The following is a 19296-nucleotide window of genomic DNA, read 5'->3' as shown; positions in this document are numbered from 1 at the left end:
GCTGATATTCCAGACATGAGAACATTTAAATGTACTCACTGAAGTGAAGGGTTTCCAACATGAATCGAATGAACTTTTACACCAGCCTTCCTTTTTTTTGTACTGGATACCTGTATAGAGCAGTTTGAGTTGCATACAAAAGTGGCTCTGTGGAGTCGAAAGCTTATTTATATTTTACTCCTAGACTAATCAACGTCTGGGTGGCATGGTAGCTCAGTGGTTAGCACTACTGCCTCATAGTGCCAGGGACCTGGGTTTGATTCCAGCCTCGGGTGACTCTGTGGAGTTTGCAAATCTTCGCCATTTCTGCATGGGTTTTCTCTGGGTGCTTTAGTTTCCTCCGCACAGTTCAAAGATGTACAGGTTAGTTTGATTGGCCATGCTACATTGTCCATGGTGTCCAGGAATATGCAGGATAGTTGGATTAGCTATGGGAAATATAAGGTTATAGATTAGGAGGATGTTGTGGATTCAATGGGCCAATGGCCTGCTTCCTCACAGTAGACACTCTGATTCCTATTGTGTCAATAGGAAATACACAACAAAAAATCTGGAATTGAACGGTGGTCTTAGTTTTGGGGCAGCTCAGTGGCTAGCATTGCTGCCTCACAGTGCCAGGGACCTGGGTTCAATTCCAGCCTTGGGCCATTGTTTGTCTGTGTGGAGTTTGCATGTTCTCCCTGTGTCTGCGTGGGTTTCCTCCAGGTGCTCCTGTTTCCTCCCACAAACCAAAGATGTGCAGGTTAGGTGAATGGGCCATACTAAATTGTCCATAGTATTCAGGGATGTGTAGGTTAGGGGCAGTAGTTAGGGTAAATATAGGACAATGGGTCTGGGTGGGTTACTCTTCAGAGGGTCGGTGTGGACTTGTTGGGCCGAAGGGCCTGTTTCCACACTGTAGAGATTCTATTCTGTTCTAGTTCCTTCCCCAGTCATCTGGGCTGAACTATCAATCTCAATATTTCCAGGAATGGTGCTGGGTTTGCAGAGAGAAGTTTATGTATGCCATTCATCTCAACGGGATTTCAGAATAAAGAAAGGGATTACTTTAAACATCAACCCACTGCATCATACATGCAGAATTTTATTATGAAGTGACTCATAGCACCTTTGTATTGCAATCCCCAAAATTCTTGTTTATTTGTATTGTTACTATATGTTTATCGTCATGCATTAGCTTTCTAGTAATCCTTTAAATGATCCAGAATACATTGCTATTTAGAAACTGATGTCAGCTTTCGTAAAATTTGATTTTGTCTTTCTTTCACGATCCTCTGCATAATTTGTTCAGCATTTTGAGACTGAGACCCAAGATCTGGCTGGTATTGAGTGGTCACCCAACAGCTGTGTGCTGGCAGTGTGGGATTCTTGTTTGGAGGTGAGTGACTCTAAAGAGGGAAAGTGCAGCTTTGAACGTAACTGTCTTTGTAAGTTAATTTTGTCTAAGCAAATTTTGAGTTCAAGGTGTTTGATTGACAACAAGGTAAGTTTTGATCATCATACCAAATGATGAATTCTGTGGCCCCTGGCAAAAGAGAAAAATTTGGAAGTTAAAATTTTGGGACAGTTAATGTGTGGAATGCATTAAAAGTAGACTGGCTGCCTACAGCTGGTGTCGTCCCCTCCCCTCTGAACAAAAGGGCTCTAAATCCAGAAAATGAAGCACATGATCTGTTGATGAATCACTCGAGTACTGTGGAAGTGCTGCTGTACGACAAGTGCCATCTTTTGACATATTTGAACCAAGGCTTCATTTACCCCCTTAGATGGATATAAATGGATGTCATGGTGTGATTTTAAAGATTCAAATAGGAGAATTCTCCTGATGTCCTAGCCAACATTTGTCCCTCCATTGTCATTGTTTAATTACCAGAATTTGTTTCATGTTGCTGCTATTTGTAAGACTTGTGTATGCAAATTTGCTGCCGCATTTTCTAATGTACACTAGTAACTACGTTTAATATGTGTGTTTATAAAATGCTTTGGATGCCCCAAAGATATGAAAAATGCTGCTCCATTAATGCAAGGTTTATTTTTCTTCTAACATAAATCTGAGTGAAGGCCAAAGATTACGAACGCAAGTGTAAAGGTTTCTCAAAGATTTCCCATAAGGAAAATCGGAGCTGATCTTGTATTATTCTCAGTGTTCTATGGATGCCTGCACATTCTAAATAAACATGACTTTCTAGAATTTTTTTTCATCCCCTCCTTTTCCCTCAATCTTGAGTTAGCTTTTTTGTTTCTTCCAGTATAAAATTCTCCTTTATTCACTGGATGGACGTCTACTGTCCACCTACAGTGCGTATGAGTGGTCTCTAGGTGTGAAATCTGTTGCATGGAGTCCAAGCAGCCAACTTTTAGCCATTGGGAGTTATGACGAAAAGGTAAGAGATGAGACCTGACTCAGTGAAACAAACTGTGAAACCTGGACAAGAATCAATTAAAACTGTTAACAAAAAAATGTTTAGGAATCTTCCAGGAAAAGCTAGACAAAAAAACAACTAATTTATATAACAACATTAATGCAGGAACATGTCCAATGTGCTTCACAGGAATGGAAGAGGATACTTGGGGAACTAACTGTTTTTCTCTTATTCTATTTTCTGTTTGCTTGAGCAGTATGTTTAGGAACCACCTGAGGATTGGGCTATTTATAGATTAATATTATGCAATGAAAAAAGCTACTTAATATTTTTATAAAGGTGATTTAGGAAAGCAGTGATCATAGTATTTTACATTACTGTAAGTTTGAAAGTGAAATGGTTCAATGAGAAACTAGCATCTTCAATCTAAATAGAGGAAACTATGAAGGTATGAGGAGAAAATTGGTTATAGTGGATTGGGAAACTTTGTTCAAAGGTGTGACAGTAGGCAGGCAATGGCTAACATTTAAATAACTCATGCATAGTTTACAACAACAAAAAAAAATCCAACTAGGAAAGTGCTTCAACCATGGTTAATGGAAGAAATTAAGGATTGTATTACAGCAAAAGAAGAGGCCTAAAGTAGCCAAAGGAAGCTTGAGTCTGAAGATGGGGAGTATTTTAGAATTCTGCAGAGGACCAAGGAAAAGATTAAGAAAGGAAAAATAGAATGTGACTGTAAACCAGCAAGAAACGTGAAAATTAAATGTCAAGATTTCTACAAGTATGTACAAAGGAAAGGAAAAGATCAACAAAATCAAATGTGAAGGTCTGATACAAGCAGAGTTGAGAGAATTTATTGTGGGGAACTGGTAGACAAACTAAACACATTCTTTACTTTGTTGTGGAGGAAAATACTAAAAACCTCCAGGAGTAATGACTAGTCTTAAGGAATGTGTGCAAGTAATGAACTGATGTTATCAACATAATAGAAAGCATTAGAGAGATTAATGGGACATTAAGTAGATATATCTGTCAGGACCTGATTGTCTACATCTACATGTCCGTATGAAAGAAGTGGCTGTAGATGTTTTGGGTGTTCATCTATCAAAGTTCTGTAGGCTCTGAAATGATCTCTACAGATTGAGAAGGTAACAAATGTAAGCCCATTATTTAACAAAGGGAAAATTGAAAATAGGGAATGGTAGACTCTTAATCTGATATTAATCATAAGGGAAAGTGCTTATGAAGGATGTGATAAAAGGACATTGGAAAATAAGGAAAGGATCAGGCAGTGTCAAAGGGTTTATGAAAAGGACATCAAGTTCAACAAACCTATTGGAGTCTTTAGAGGGTGTAACCAGTACAAAATGTAAGGGAGAACCTGTGGATGTGGCATCTGTAGATTTTGCAGAAGGCTTTTGATACGTTCCACGTGATGGGGAGAAGTTATATTAGAACAGGATTGTGGGGAATGTACCTGCAGAGACCAAGAACTGCTGAGCAGACAGGAAATACAATAGGAATAGAAGGGTCATTTTTAGGTTGATAAGCTATGTGTAATGGATAAACAAAGGCCATAATCAGAAATTGCTGGAAACACTCAGCAGCTGTGGAGAGCAAGCAAAGTTAATGTTTGGTGGGGGGAGGTGGTGGAATTACAGATGGAGATGGAGCCCAGAGAAAGAAAAACAGTTAAGCAGACAAAGGAATTGGTAAGTCAGTCTGGGAGAATGAGTAACAGCTAATGGGGATAGTTAGTGACTGACAATAAGTTGCCCTATTGGTGTGGTGTATAGAATTGGGGTAAGAACATGAGAGAAGGTGCTCGGGGCCCTAAAATTTTTGAACTCCGTATTGATTCCAGATGATCGCAGGATTCCGAAGCAGAAAGCGAAGTGTGGTTCTTCCAGCTTATGGTGAGCTTGACTGGAGTACAGTAGTCAGATTGAGACAGATGTTGGCCAAGGAACATGTTGGTGAGTTGAAATAGCAGGCAGCTAGAAGCTCAGGGTAACGTTTGTAGACAGAACGTGTTCTGCAAAGTGGTTGCCTAGTCTGCACTTTATCTCCCCAATGTGGAGGAGACCCTATTATAAACAGCAAATATAGTAGATTGAGTGAAGTGCAAGTAAATAACTGCTTCATATGGCAGGTGTGTTTGGGGCCTTGGATAGTGAGGAGGGAGGAAGTAAATGTTACACCTGCTGTATTTGCATGGTAATGTGTCACGGCAGTGTAGGAAGATGTTGGGAGTGGTAGAATAATGGACCACAGTGTCCTGAAAGGAACTGTCCCTGTGGAAGGCTGAAAAGGGAGTATAAAGGAATTTGTCAGGCAGTGGAACATAGCGATTATGCTTGAGCCCCAGCTGTTCACAATCCATACTAATGAATTGATTGGAAATCAAATGTAATATTTACAGGTTTGGTGATGAGAGAGAGTTCAGTGGGACTGAGATTTGAGGACAATGCAAAGATGCTTCAAGGGGATTTGGAAAGATTAAATGGGTGAACAAAAGTTGAGCAGACGGAATACAATATGGTGAAATAAGAGGTCAAAACACTTTAGGAAAAACAATATTTCTTGGAGGATTTAGTATTGAACTTCAAAGGAACTTGTGTGACCTTGTTCGTGACTCACTGAAAGTTAATATGCAGGTACAATAAATAATTAAGAAGGAACGTGATAATGTAGGTATTTACTAAAAGAGGATTTGAGTATTGGAGTAAAGATGTCAACCGTATGTAATGTTGGTGAGACTACGTTTGGAGTATTTTGTGCATTTCTGATCTCCTTACCTAGGAAAAGATATAGCTGCAGACATTGTTCCCTCTCATGTTCTTCCCGGCTATACAGGACTGAGGTCCATGACTAGCAGCAACACCTGGAACCGAAGTCAGTGCCATGATCGGCATGCTGACACTGCCTTGCACAGAACCTTTGAGCAGCTTCAGTAGAGCGACTTACAAGTAGTCCCCACTTACGAATGTTCAACTTATGAATTCTTGTATTTACGAAAGAGATCTGACATAACTCATTATAGGAATCTGCGATGTGAACATTGTCATACTTACAACTTAGTAATGTACTCGGGAGCAGAACCTGTTCGTAGCCTGGAGACTGCCTATGTATGAAATACAGGTGTGCTGCAGTGTTTGAAAACCTTTTTACTAAAGGCATTGTCATATGACAAAAAGCTCTGCTCAGGCCCCCTTTTTTTTAAAAAAAAACATCATTATCTAAATTACAGCAAGTCACTTGGGACAGTATGCTGCCAGTGTACCACAGTTGTGCATTACAAGTACTAGAACTATGCAAGCCAGGTGTCTGAACAATGAAAATTTGTGTCCTAACTATAATTGATTTCATTGTGCAAACAAATTTGAAATTGCAGAAATTGTTTATCCACTAAGATCACTTAGAGTCTGGTTGAGAGAGGATCTGGTTTCTTGGTCTTGTCAAAACAGGAATTGCAGGATATTCTAAAGTGCCAATACTTTCTGATTTTGGTTTGAACCTGAAATTTTGCTGGCTAAAATCTCTAACACATTGACTTCAACTGTATAAATTTTTGTATTTTTTACAATTTGATCAATTCACTTACTGCAATAAAGGACTGTAGACTTTTCCCATACATCTGTTTTATCTTTGTCTGTAAAACTGTCCCTGAGCTCCAGTTGCCTGCCACTTCAACATGCTCCCTGGTGAACTGCAGTGTTTTTTAAAGACACCTAGATCTCTGAGGTAAACTTGGAATTTTGAAAATAGTGTACAAGAAGGCACGGTGGCTCAATGGATAGCACTGGTGGCTCACTTTGCTAGGGACTCTGGTTTGGTTCCCGCCTCGGGCAACTTGTCTGTATAGAGTTTGCACATTCTCACCATGTCTATGTGGGTTTCCTCCCACAGTCCAAAGATGTGCAGGTCAGGTGAATTGGCCATGAGAAATTGCCCATTGTGTTAGGTGCATTAATCAGGGGTAAATAGAGGGTATGGGGAATGGGTCTGGGTGGGTTACTCTTAGGAGGGTCGGTGTGGACTTGTTGGGCCAAATGGCCTGTTCCCATACTTTAGGGAATCTAATCTAATGAAGTATGAGCCCAGTTGCAGGAAACTTGAATGCATCACTTTCTGTTAGTGGCGCAGTTGCATACCCAGATTGTGTTATTCCGCCTAAAATTATTTTTCACTCATTTGACTCAATGCCAATTTTGGCTCTTTAATATCATTCTTGATTGCAATTTCAGAAGATGGTTTGTTCAATTTCCACGTACAAGTACAAAAAAATAATCAAGGTACTGTGATTTGGATGAGACGTTTGACCAAGGCCCTATCTCGCCTCTCAGTTGGACATCAAAGTTTGCAAGCATCCTTTCAAGAAGAGCAGGGGATTTATCCCCTGTATCCTGCCTAATATTTATCCCTGAACCAAAGTCACAAATATATTACTTGCTCATTATCCCATTGCTATGTGCGAAAGCCTGCTGTGTGAAAATTGGTTTCCGTGTTTCCTACTGAATTTTAGAAAGGTGCTGGAAATATCCTGTGGGCATAAAAGACTCTTTATGAATGTATGTTTACTCTTCTGAGTTTCTGCTTTTCTCTAGCAGTTAAATTTTGTGATTTTTTTTCCAAATATATGTTTGAGCTATTTGCAATCATGTATACCTCTGTAAAATTGCCTCTAAATTTTCAGTGTTGAAAGAGGATTTCACTTCACTTATTGTAATAAGATAAAGCAGGGTCGACTTTTTCCACACATCTGTTTTACCTTTGTCAGTAAAAATGTCCCTGAGCTCCCAGTTGTCTGCCACTTCAACATATCACCATGCTCCCTGGCCAATGTTTCTGTCTCAAGCTCGTTGCAGTGCTCCAATGAGACTCTGTGCAAGCTAGATGAACACCATCTCATTTTGCACTTGGGGACCCTGCAGCCATCAGGACTCAATTATCAAGTTCAATAATGTTCGAGTGTTATCACCACCTCTGTCCTTTACCCACTCCCACATCCCAGGCCTGTCATGACATGGACTGCTTTCAGCACAGCCAACCTATTTTCGCCTACTCATCATCCCCATTATCCGCTTTCTTCTTTCTCTGGCTTACTAGCAACCATCTTTTGTCTGCCTAACTTTTAAGCAAACATTTAGTAATTTCTGGGTTTGTTTCTATTTTACCTTGACTGGTTTTTTAAAAGAAATGTTTTTGTCCATCTTCAAAAGATGAATAAATTCACTGAAGTATGTAAACATGATTGAAATTAAATCTGATCGTAAACAAGTACAAAGTGGAATTCACCCACTTGCAAGGGTTCAAATAAGTATGTATTTGCAATTACAAAATGGCACCATGTGGAGATATTCTGTCAAAATAGCAAGTTTTTTTTTTAAGGACTGCATCTTTTTAATTTTGAATAACTAAAAACAAATTTGAACAGTATCTGAAAGAGAAGTAAACTGCAAACCTGAGATCGCATTGAAAAACATCACATTTTCTTCCAGGTACTCTAACTTTTGTTTTTAATCCAAATTTACTTCTAAGCCATATTTTAATAAGTTGTTTGATGCAACTCTTAATGATGTATAGCCTTTGGATACGGTTCTGGAAACTTGATGTGTGTTACTGTTAAATCTTGCTCTAGACATGCTTTTTTTTTTAAAAGAGGTGAAAGCCTTTTGTTTGTGCGTTTGGGCACTAATTATTTGTGGGATATTTTAAGTGACGTATTTTGTTGGAGTAAAATTGAAATAATCCATACACTTAACTAGGTAAGAATGCTAAACCATGTGACATGGGGGAAGCTTGCGGAATTGGAACATCTCCCAACCATCAGAAATCCGAAAAGTGTAAGTAGGAATAATCCTTTTCAAGGGGACGTGAAATTGTTTGAAGTCAGGGTTTCCTTTATCTACCTTTTGGTTTAAATGTATACAGTACAACCTTGATTATCCGAACGAGATGTGTGGGGAGTATTTTGTTGGATAACTGATCGCTCAGATAACTGATCTGATCGTAAACAAGTGGTAATTTGAGTGTCTGTTATCGAACATGTCTTGGTAATATGACAATGTACGCCATAATGCCATTTAACGGATAACTGAATGCTGAGTTGCCTAATGCAGTTTTACGGGACTTTGAGATCTTGTTCAGGTAATCTGAAATTTGGATAATCGAGGTTGTATTGTATTTTGTTTGTACATGAAGGTTTGAGTGCACATTCTAGGGAGACTGTCTAATACAGTCTTGGGGATCAGGGTGTGGGGTGGCTGAAGGAATCTGTCATAAATGGATTTGAGATTTTCTTGCTCGTTACTTCCGTCCCTGTTTCATATGGCCTCTGGCCTCAACAGTGTCACTTTCCCTGATACCGTATCTACAACCAGCAGCCTTGCTCATGGCTACCACTTCTTATTTTTGGCGCTCCTCCAATTACAGTTTGTTTCTCTTCTGTGTTTGCTGCTGATAGGCTCATACCTTTTGCAACTGCAAGAACAACCCCCCCACCAATGATTAGAAGTGCAGCTGTCAACTTCTGGCCTTTTCCTCATGGAAATTACTTTTTTCTGGTCACCCCTGTGATTGAAGTTTCCTGGCATTTTGGAGACTTTCAGGGTGAAATCACCTGCCACCCCTTTGTATTTTGAGTATTGCACAATACAATCCAAAGAAGTGCAAAGATTTCTCCTGTTTTTTTTTTGGACAAAACTTCATTCTGTAGTCAGTACCAGTGAGGAATGATTTTTAATCATATTGTTTGTAATGTTGATGGTGTAATATGATTGCATTTGGTTATATACATTGAGCTAAACATTAATTATGAACTGCTGAAAGGTATTTTTTACTTCACTGACATTTTTTGTAATTTCTGATTCATGTTAGATTGATTTTAATATCTTCTGAGCCCCTTCATGGTGAGGGTTTAGGAGAGACTACATTAATTAGAGAGTCCAGAAAGGGAAGTGGAAGGGACAATGTGAGGTGGCAAGTAGAAAGAACTGGAATTTTTTGGCCAGATGAGGTATCAGCTTTTACAGAATCACTTATTACTCAGTATGTGCTGTGTATTTTCTTGTTTTCTACAGTAATTGACTAAAGAAGTCCAACATGAGAGATCTACAAATGTTACAGAACGACTAACCATTCCCTTCTGTCTACAGGTTATCTATAAGGAAGTAGAAAGCTGCCAGCGTCAGAGTGGTGATGATTTGTCCTTTCCTCCAATCCTAACAGACAAAAGTTCTTTATTTAGTTCAGAGAGTAAATGTAAGTTCACGTTGTTCTACTTTAATGCACGTTTTGTTAACGCAAATTCGCTGTCACGTGATTAACGAATTAGGGACATTTGTTTCTAAAGTGTGAACTTTTAAAACTGGTGTTAGCTGTAATGCAATTACATTACCAACACTAAGTGCTGTTACTAAAGTGTGATTTTTTTTCTCTCTAAAGTGCATTGTTGAGCTGATGTAGTTTGTCTTTTTAGAGATTTTGAGAAAAAAAAAGCTGCTGCTCTAGATAGCAGCTGCTTTACAGTTCCTCTCCAAAAAGAAAGTAGCACAACTTCACTGTTCCTGTCTCTCATTGGCCATATTTCTGATCAGGGCTGTCAGAATTAGAACCACCTTCTCATATTAATCTTTCCTTGTCCCTTTCACGAAGCTTTCTGCTCTGGTATCATAGCATCTGGTCATACTCCCTCCTGTTTTTTTTTTCTTCGTGATCAGCTTCTGATTGCAATCCAGTACACTTTGTACAAATGTTCCCTCGGGGGTCCATATTATTCTTCTTTTGTCCACTGACACTATTCTTTCAGGACTCTTTCTGGCTGACGTGGTCTTGTCTACCTTTATGTATTTTCCACCTAGACATCCTGCTGAGTCTCAACACCTCACTGGTGCAGGCTTTCTTCTTTTTTTCTCTACCTAGACTTCATGCTGTGGGGGTCAACCATCCTCAGTGCAGACCAGGTCTGCTGAACATAGCACAACTCCCTTCGCACTCTTAGTTCTTCTCACACTGCAACTTCTAGCTGGGATCGACTAGGGGGGGTTCGCCTTCTGCTTTAAGGTTGGTAATGTTAAACATACTCATTAGGATCCACATTGTTGATAATGGACTGGTATAGTACCCTGTTTGCAGCACCAGTTTTTGGGGAGAGATGTCAAAGAAGAGTCTCCAGTTCTGTGTTCAGACCTCTTTTTACCACGTGTGGGAGAAGCCAGCCTGCTCAGAATCTGGCTTTCACATGGGGACCAGTTGTCCTCTTAAATACAGCTTAGATTGGAGGAGAGGTCAGTGACATTCTGGCTTCCTCTGTTGAATACAGTATTTTTATACATTTTGCATTACAGTAATTACATGCAACATTGTCATTGTTCCATTTTTCCCTAATCTATACATCCAATCATGTAAAACACCTTGATCAATGATGGACAGCCCTGGATTCCCCATGATCTCCTAATATTTACCAGACATAGTTATCATCACTCTTTGGAATCTTACAACATATGCCATAATTTGCATTCCAATGTTAACAGTTATACTCTTTCTCAAACATTTGCCAGACTTGCTTATCTCTAAGGACTCCTGTATTCCTTGCTATCCTTCTCCAATTCTGTTACTCTTATTCCCTACTATCTAATCACAGGAGATACAAAAAAATGCTAATTCCTATTAATTACTGCAGTATTCATTATATCAGTTCTTGTATAAAGTTATATATGTGAGTACACCTAATGTTAGAATTCTTTAGCCACTGAGTTGTGAGCAGCTTCTGCCCACCTGACCTTGGAAGATCTGGTAAACACTAGCCCTCTGCCTTCAGCTGCAACTGAAACTTGAATTCACATTCCTTCGAGAAGTCTGTTTTAAACAGAAGATTGCTTTGAAGTTGAAATTTATTGACACTAAATATTTATACACTAACTTTTTTAACTTAATGAGGTGACATCTAGTCAAATTCCATTAATAAGACTGAAACTCCAATCACTTTCACCACTCAGTTAGTTTGTCTAAACTCCTAAGGTTTTACAGAGAATCTCATTCTCTTTTTACCTTATCATTTGTCTTTGATTATTATAGGATCATATATTCTTTCTAAACTACAAACTTCAGGTTGTTTATCAGACTGCCTCTTACAGACATGTACAGCTGAGGGTTTGTACGTAATTCCCTATATATGAATTTGTAAGAATCTTTTATTCTGCAAGGACTCTCAAAGCTACCATTATCCTAACTTATGATCCCACTTTAATTCTGAACTCAGCAAGCCAATTCTGTAAATTGCAGCTAAAAGTCGTCTCCACCATATTTATGCTAACTAAAGTTTCATGAGCAGCTATCTTGTGCTACCTCTAGCCGTGGGTTGCCCCAGTGAGTTTTCATGTAAGAAGACAAAACAGTTCACAATTCAGAACTGGAGTGAAACATAAAGATTTGATTATACAAGGATATTTTCTCCACATTTTTAACTGCTGCAAAGCACGAGAATAAATGAGACTTTGTTTTGCTATGTGTTATAAGATCATTCCAACTGTGTTCTAACCTTGAATAACTTGTTTTATTTCTGCTTTTGTAAAAAAAAAATTCTGTTTTATTGGACAGAAGATGTTCAGTCTTGTGTCTATATTGTTGAAAGGTCACCACATTTAAATTTTTAAAATAAGATCTGTCAAGCCAGGATTCTTTCTGGCATCTAATTTGTTCAGTATTACCTTCAGCTACAATCATAACGGTAACAAAATAGTGGTGTGTATCATGATGTAACAGTGTCATGAATTTGAGAAGAGAGACTGTATGATCTGTAAAGAAATGCACTGAACTAAAAATATGGAAGGCAATATTGTGTAAATGAAGGAGTTTTAAATAAGCACACTAGATTCATTCATAGGTGTAGGGAAACCTTCTCCATGTAGAAATGGCCAAGCTACCCGAAGAGAGATTCGAATGGTATTTAAAGTAGAACTATACTACAATTGGCAATAAACACTTAAGTTCTGAACAAGTGTCTTTGAGCTTGAAGCATTAACTGTTTCCTTCTCTACAGATGCTATCAGACTTGCTGAGATTCTCCAGCAATTTGGTTTTATTCCAGATTTAAGCATCCACAATATCTCACTATTATAACAGCACGCACACAGCACATGTTCTATGTTCCAATGCTTAATCTGTCATATTGATCAAGGGGTTTGCATATTCAAAATTGCAGCTGAGCTAATCTGTGAGCCACTTGAATGCCATTATTCTGCAGTTGGCCAGCCACATCCTTGAGAAGACCAAAGCAGGAAGCAGGAAATTAGCAACCTGTAGTACATTTCCTGAGTTTGCTATCTGAGTTTACTATCTGAGGTTGCACCTCAAGTAAATGAACATTTTTACAACCATGTTGCAGGTGGCTGAAAGTTAAATGATCTGTGATTTCGGCAGAACTGGTGACATTCACTTTATTTCCAGCTAAAACCAAAAAGAAAGTGACTGTAAATGGCTGTAGGTTAATTGGATGCTTTCTGCACTAGCATTCTATACCTTATTCCTAGTGGAAATAAACTACATTCTGCCTTAAATTATTACTGTTTGTCAGTCAAGAGCATTTTAACACTTTTAAAAGTGTACATTCAGCAGCCTCCATTTAACAACTGAACGATTAAAAGAATTCCTATTCTAATGCTTTTTAAAGATCACAGCACAAAGGATGGAGTTTTTAAGTAGTTTTTGCTGGGGTATTATAACTTTTAGCATGCTGTCTTTATTGATTCATCTTTCTGTTTCAGATGAGATTTGCCAGCCTCCAGTTGAGCTGCTTGTCATAAAGCCTGATGCAGATCGAGCAAATCCTAAATTGGGTGTTGGGATGTTGGCCTTCAGTCCTGACAATCGTTTCTTAGCAACCAGAAATGGTATATTAATATGACCAATACGGTGGGTTAAAGGATAGGCTGGTACAGGTTTCCCCAACTGTCCGAAAGTAGAGCATTGCTGTGAAACCTTTCATGAGCCAAAAGGGCAAAAAGCGAAGAAGCATTATGTGAGAAATTTCACCTCTTCTCGTAAAAGCAAAAATCCTCTTCTGTTTTCTTTTGGTTCATGAAAACAGGTACTCGTATAAGTCTTTTGTAAAAGCAAACTTTTGAAAAGTGGGGGGCTACCTGTAGCTCATTGATGTTTGGACCTCAGTCCACGATGTGGACTGCTTGAGTTTGAGTTACTTTCTAGATTAGATTTTGATTTAGTTCTGTTATTGCAGGCAAGATGATATGAACCATACCAAGGAAGTTAAAAATCACAACAGGTTATAGTCCAATAGGTTTATTTAGAAGCACTTGCTTTCAGAGTGCTGCTGTGATGCCACCTTTTTTTATATAAAACCTTAAGTTATTTTGAGAATATGACCTTAAGGAGGTCTGGGATTTACATATTAATGAACCAAAACCTGCAACCCATTCTAAAAGATCAAAGATTTATCAGCAATCTAGGTTTGTTCCATGTATCATTTCAGTTGCATGACACTGTTATCTTTGCTTTAAATTCTGTCTCTTACGGTCCTGCTTTACAGCTAACTGATAAAGCAGTGCTCCGAAAGCTACTGCTTCCAAATAAACCTGTTGGACTATAACCTGGTGGTGTGTGATTTTTAACTTTGTCCACCCCAGTCTAACACCAGCTCCTCCACATTATGCACGCCAAGGAACTAATACATGAAATGGTAATGTGATGAAGGTGGGCACGGGGATCAGCGAGCTAAATGTTTAAGATTTAGCATCCCTAAAGGAGCCAGGTGGAGGGCAGGCACCTCCTTAGTAAGAAAGGCTCACAGAATCATCCTTGGACTATTTTACTGTGCCTCCTTTTATTTCAGTGTTTGTTACTGTGCTTGAAAGTTCATGTACAGAGTTTGATGTCTGCCAGTTTTGTTGATAAGATCAATGTAGTTCATTTTCAATGTATTTTTTCAGGCTAGTCTCTTGTTCCTCTATGCTGCACTTCTTTGGTAGTTGTGAATTTGGAACACTAAGTGTCATGTTTCCTATGACAGACATTCATAGTAAACATATAACAGAAATACATCTTTTTTTTATCGTCACACCACATTCACAAGAAGAGATGCTTTCTGAAGATTTTGTGAACTACTGATAACAGTTACATACTATTAAACATTTGCTTTCCACTTTGTGTAATGAGCTCAGCACAATCTGTTATTGATGTCAAAACTATTTCAACTAACAAGTTTGGTTGAATATTTTTTGCAAAGCTTGGGCTGCTCTTTAAGGGGCAAGTAATAAATACAGTTACCATTACAGTGGCACTTAGCTCTAGCCCATAACTGTCCCCTGTGACTACATCCAATATACTAATCATTTAATATGGGGATTTTTGGTGTTTACTTTCTCTCCAAATCCATGTGGTCTTTCCTGATGTTTCGGAGTTATGAAATCCTAAAGAATGGAAAGGAATTTAATTTGCTGAATAAGAAACACAATTCTGTTATCACACTTTCTTCTCTCTTTCAGATAATATGCCAAACACTGTGTGGATATGGGATGTTCAAAAGTTGAAGCAGTATGTAGTTTTGGAACAACTGTCTGCAGTGAAATCCTTCCAGTGGGATCCATGCAGGGCCCGTCTTGCTATCTGTACGGGCAGCAATAAAGTGTATCTTTGGTCTCCGGCCGGGTGCTTGACTGTGCAAATTCCAGCTGAAGGTAAGGTGAAGAAAACTAAGGGTTAATAACGTGAGGATTGCAGTTCATATTTTCCTAACTGCTAGTCAGAAATGGAACTGGCTTTTGTGAAGAATTTAAGTTGCAGTTCTGCTTTCTGACTTCTAATGTCTGAATTCCATTGTCCTTTTCTGCAGGTAGTTTCCAGGTTTTGTCATTGCACTGGCATCCCAATGGAGAGTCTATAATGCTACTGAGTAAAGATCAAATGTGTGTTTGTTATTTAGATACTGCAGATGAAAGTTAAACATATTACCTACCTCTAGAGTTTGAGGGATCAAGTACACCAGTGTCTGACTGTAATATGAAAGATACAACTACAATCCATTCCTGTTGATGGCAAGCAAGCATTGTAGGCCAACTGCAGCAATATCAAATACTGAAGTGTTTTTCCTATCATATAGAAATGTGAAAACAAATTTGAAAAATTTACTTTCACAGTCATTAAGTGGAACGATTCAGTAGCAAAATCATTTTTACAAAAATGTGCTCAGGTTTTATTCTACAGAATTTTTTTTATTGATTCTTTATTGAAGTACTCTGTTTTTGGAATATTTTAATACTCCTGTCTGTTCAGTTCCTTGTAAGTGATCCACGCTTCCTACAATTAAGATACATCTGAGAAAGTACTTTTGGAAAAGTGTCCAGCCACCCATCAGTTTTGAGCTAAAGGGATAGAACCAGAGGTAGTTTACAAAAATATTTGAAGTTCTATATATAGTTGCCTCTAAATTTTGCTGTGTTCAACATCCTGACATGCAATTAAATGAAGATTTTTATAAGTCCTCAAACACTACTTCAAAAGTATTTCATTAGTCATACTTTGGAATGTCGCAAACAAATGGCAGGCATTGTATGAATGTCTTACTTAAGATGACATGATTCCAGGAGTATTATTTGAAGTTCCATATAATTTTATCAAAATCTAAGAGGTAACTATTATTTTTTTCTGTTGCTGCTCTGTGCATTTGTTTGCACAAGATCTGTGGCTGTCCAAAACTTTTAACAGTGGAGAATTCGATTAGCAACATCATTGGATCTGTTGCTGTGAAATTTTATAATGTTAATTGCCCAATTAATTTGTTTATTATTGCAAAAACATTGACACTATGGATCATGATTTTCTTTGATCCACGTAATGTTTAAAATTTATGCCTTAAATGCATACTTCTGTAAATTTTTTAAAAAGCCCCGTCAAACAATTATAAATGTGACATTGAGTATTCATAAATATTTGTAGCATTTGATTTATGGTAGATTTTTCTAATAAAATTGGTCTTTATATTTTTATTGTTGTATATTGTAGGCAAACTGTGTTGCAATGAAGTAACTTAGGAAGAGATTAAAAAGTAAACTAAAGTAGCAAAGTTGATGTGCTGCATTTTGAATTTATTCCAGAATTCTCAATCGCATTGTGTGGAATACAAAAGCATTACATTCCCTTTCTGACAAACATTTTATCATAGGAATGGCTGATTTTTTTTTTTTTGACAGCTTCAGTATGTGCTATGTCTTTGTAAGCATTGTGTCTTAGCTTATTTGTTTAAACCATTTAGCCCATTTGGTCTACAGCGATCCTCCAAAGAGCATCTGACTCGGACTCACTCCCTACCCCTACCCCCTACATTTACCATAGCTAATCCAACTAATGTGCACATTGCTGGAGACTGTGGGACAATTTTTAGCATGGCTATGGACCTAAACTGCACATCTTTGGACGTTTGTTCAGTATTGACCTGAATTTAAACTTCTGCATAAAAATGATCATAATGCACTACAAATAATTGAGTACAAAATGTTAAATCCCATGTTTTTCAAATAGCTTTCTTTTGTATTAAATTGGTCATGAGAACAGTTATAGTGCAGACTTTTGCTATAAACCAAAGATAGAAACTACACATCCCCATAAGAGTTATCATTTGGCTTTCAGAGTAGGGGATTCTTCTATAAAAGTTTGTTCTTATCCTACCGTAAATCCTCAGTAGATTAGACACAGTTTTCCAAACTTCCTTTTGACAAGATTAATTATCAAATCACTTGCTCTTAATTCTCTAAAGGATTTACATTATTTGGGACTGATTAGGCATAATCAGCATGGAAATCATGTGTGTTGGAAATCATATCTCTCAAACTTAAGATTGAGTTTTTTAAGAATTAACAAAGAGGATTGATGAGGGCAGGTTGGTGGTCGTGATCTGTATGGACTTCAGTAAGGCGGTTGACAAGGTTCCCCATGGGAGACTGGCTAGCAAGGTTAGATCTCATGGAATACAGGGAGAACTAGCCATTTGGATACAGAACTGGCTCAAAGATAGAAGGCAGAGGGTGGTGGGGTGTTGCTTCTCAGACTGGAGGCCTGTGACCAGTAGAGTGCCACAAGGTTTGGTGCTGTCTCTACTACTTTTCATCATTTATATACATGATTTGGATGTGACCTTAAGAGGTATAGTTAGTAAGATTGCAGATAACACCAAAATTGGAGGTGTAGTGGACAGCGAAGAAGGTTACCTCAGTTTACAATGGGATAATGATCAGATGGGCCAGTGGACTGAGGTGTAACAGATAGAGTTTAATTTAGATAATTTTGGGAAAACAAATCTTAACAGGACTTCTACTCTTAATGGTAAGGTCCTAGGGAGTGTTGCTGAACAAAGATCCTGGTTCATACTTCCTTTGTAAGTAGAGTTGCAGGTAGGTAGGATAGTGAAGAAGGCTTTTGATAGGCTTTCCTTTATTGGTCAGAGTATTGAGTACTGCTTTTGGAATAATGTGTGCAGTTCTGGTTTCCTCCCTATTGGAAGGGTTATGTGAAACTTGAAAGGGTTCAAAAAGATTTACAAGGATGTTGCCAGCGTTGGAGGATTTGAGCAAATCAAGAACTAGAGGGCATCAGTTTAGGATGAGAGGGGAAGGACATAAAAGGGAGCTAAGGAGTAACCTTTTCACACAGAGGGTGGTATGTGTATGGAATGAGCTGCCAGAGGACACTGGTACAATTGCAGCATTTAAAAGGCAACTGGATGCGTATGTGAATTGGAAGGGTATAGAGGGATATGGGCCAAGTGCTGGCAAATGGGACTAGATTAGGTTAGGATATCTGGTCAGCATGGATGAGTTGGACCAAAGGGTCTGTTTCTATGCTATAATTCTCCATGACTCTCGTGCTTTTAATTGTTTCAAGTGGTCCTTCAAGTATGCCAGCAAATCAAGGGATCATTCACACACCTCAGGTACGGAAGCAGCATACTTCCAAATGTAGTAAGCCCTAGACAGTATTCAAGCTTGGACCAAAAGTGATAACGTTCATGGCACACAAATGTCAAGCAATGACCATCTCTAACAAGAAAAAAAATCTAATCATTTGAATTAACATCATGGGGGTTACCATTGACCATAACCAACCAAATGCAGTAACAGGTAACGCAAATCCTGACCACTGTCTCCAAAGTCAGGCATGTAATGAAATAGTCCTTACTTGCCTGGAACATATTAGTCTGAATAACGTTAGTTCCAAATGTTGAATAATGTGTCTTTGTTTAAGTCGGGATGAAAGAAGGAGCCTAGGAACTATAGACCTGTAAGTCCAATTTTGGGGATGGGTAAGTTGTTGGAAGTGGTTCTGAAAGTTAGGATTTATATGCATTTGGAGTGGGAAGGAATCATTAGGGATAGTCAGCATGGTGTTGTGTGAGGGAAATTGTCTATCAAACTTGATTGAGTTTTTTGTGGAAGTAGCTAAGCAGATTGTTGTGTACAAAGCAGTAGATGTTGTTTACTTGGACTTTAGTAAAGCCTTTGACAAGGTTCCACACTGGAGATTAATTAGTAAAGTTAGGTCATATGGGATTCTGGGTGAGCTTGCCCATTGGCTTAACAGTAGGAGACAGTGTGATGGTGGAGGCCTGTATTACCAGTGGTGTTCCACAGGGATCGATACAGGGTCCGGTTTTGTCATTTTATATAAATGATTTTAGGTGCGCGTATAAAAGGCATAATTAATTTGTAAGTGATACAGAGATTGGACAGTGAAGAGGTTTATCTAAGATATCTTGATCAATTGGGTCAATAAGCTGAAAGGACAGATGGAGTTTAATTTTGATAAATGTGAAGTATTACATTTTGGTAAAACAAAGGCAAGATCCCAATAATTAAAAGTAGGGCTTTGGACAATATTGTAGAACAGAGACCCAGAAGATCCAGGTGCATAATTGTTTGAA

The 19296-nt window shown here is 38.3% G+C and overlaps 1 protein-coding gene across 1 annotated transcript in view; it reads left to right on the top strand.

Moving 5' to 3' along the window:
* Positions 1–16446, top strand: part of wrap73 (WD repeat containing, antisense to TP73) — a 37227-nt gene extending 20781 nt beyond the window's left edge. Inside the window, exons 6-12 of the mRNA XM_072586270.1 lie at positions 1292–1378; positions 2250–2384; positions 8135–8212; positions 9524–9629; positions 13133–13258; positions 14870–15061; positions 15217–16446. Of these exons, the coding sequence (XP_072442371.1) occupies positions 1292–1378; positions 2250–2384; positions 8135–8212; positions 9524–9629; positions 13133–13258; positions 14870–15061; positions 15217–15326 (834 nt within the window). The 3' untranslated portion in view covers positions 15327–16446. The remainder of the gene's footprint in view (positions 1–1291; positions 1379–2249; positions 2385–8134; positions 8213–9523; positions 9630–13132; positions 13259–14869; positions 15062–15216) is intronic.
* The last annotated feature ends 2850 nt before the right edge of the window (positions 16447–19296 follow it).

This window comes from Chiloscyllium punctatum, chromosome 16 (genome assembly GCF_047496795.1).
Source record: "Chiloscyllium punctatum isolate Juve2018m chromosome 16, sChiPun1.3, whole genome shotgun sequence".
Lineage (NCBI taxonomy): Eukaryota > Metazoa > Chordata > Chondrichthyes > Orectolobiformes > Hemiscylliidae > Chiloscyllium > Chiloscyllium punctatum.
The sequence above is the reverse complement of the archived record's forward strand: the minus strand, read 5'-3'. Positions and strand labels throughout refer to the sequence as shown.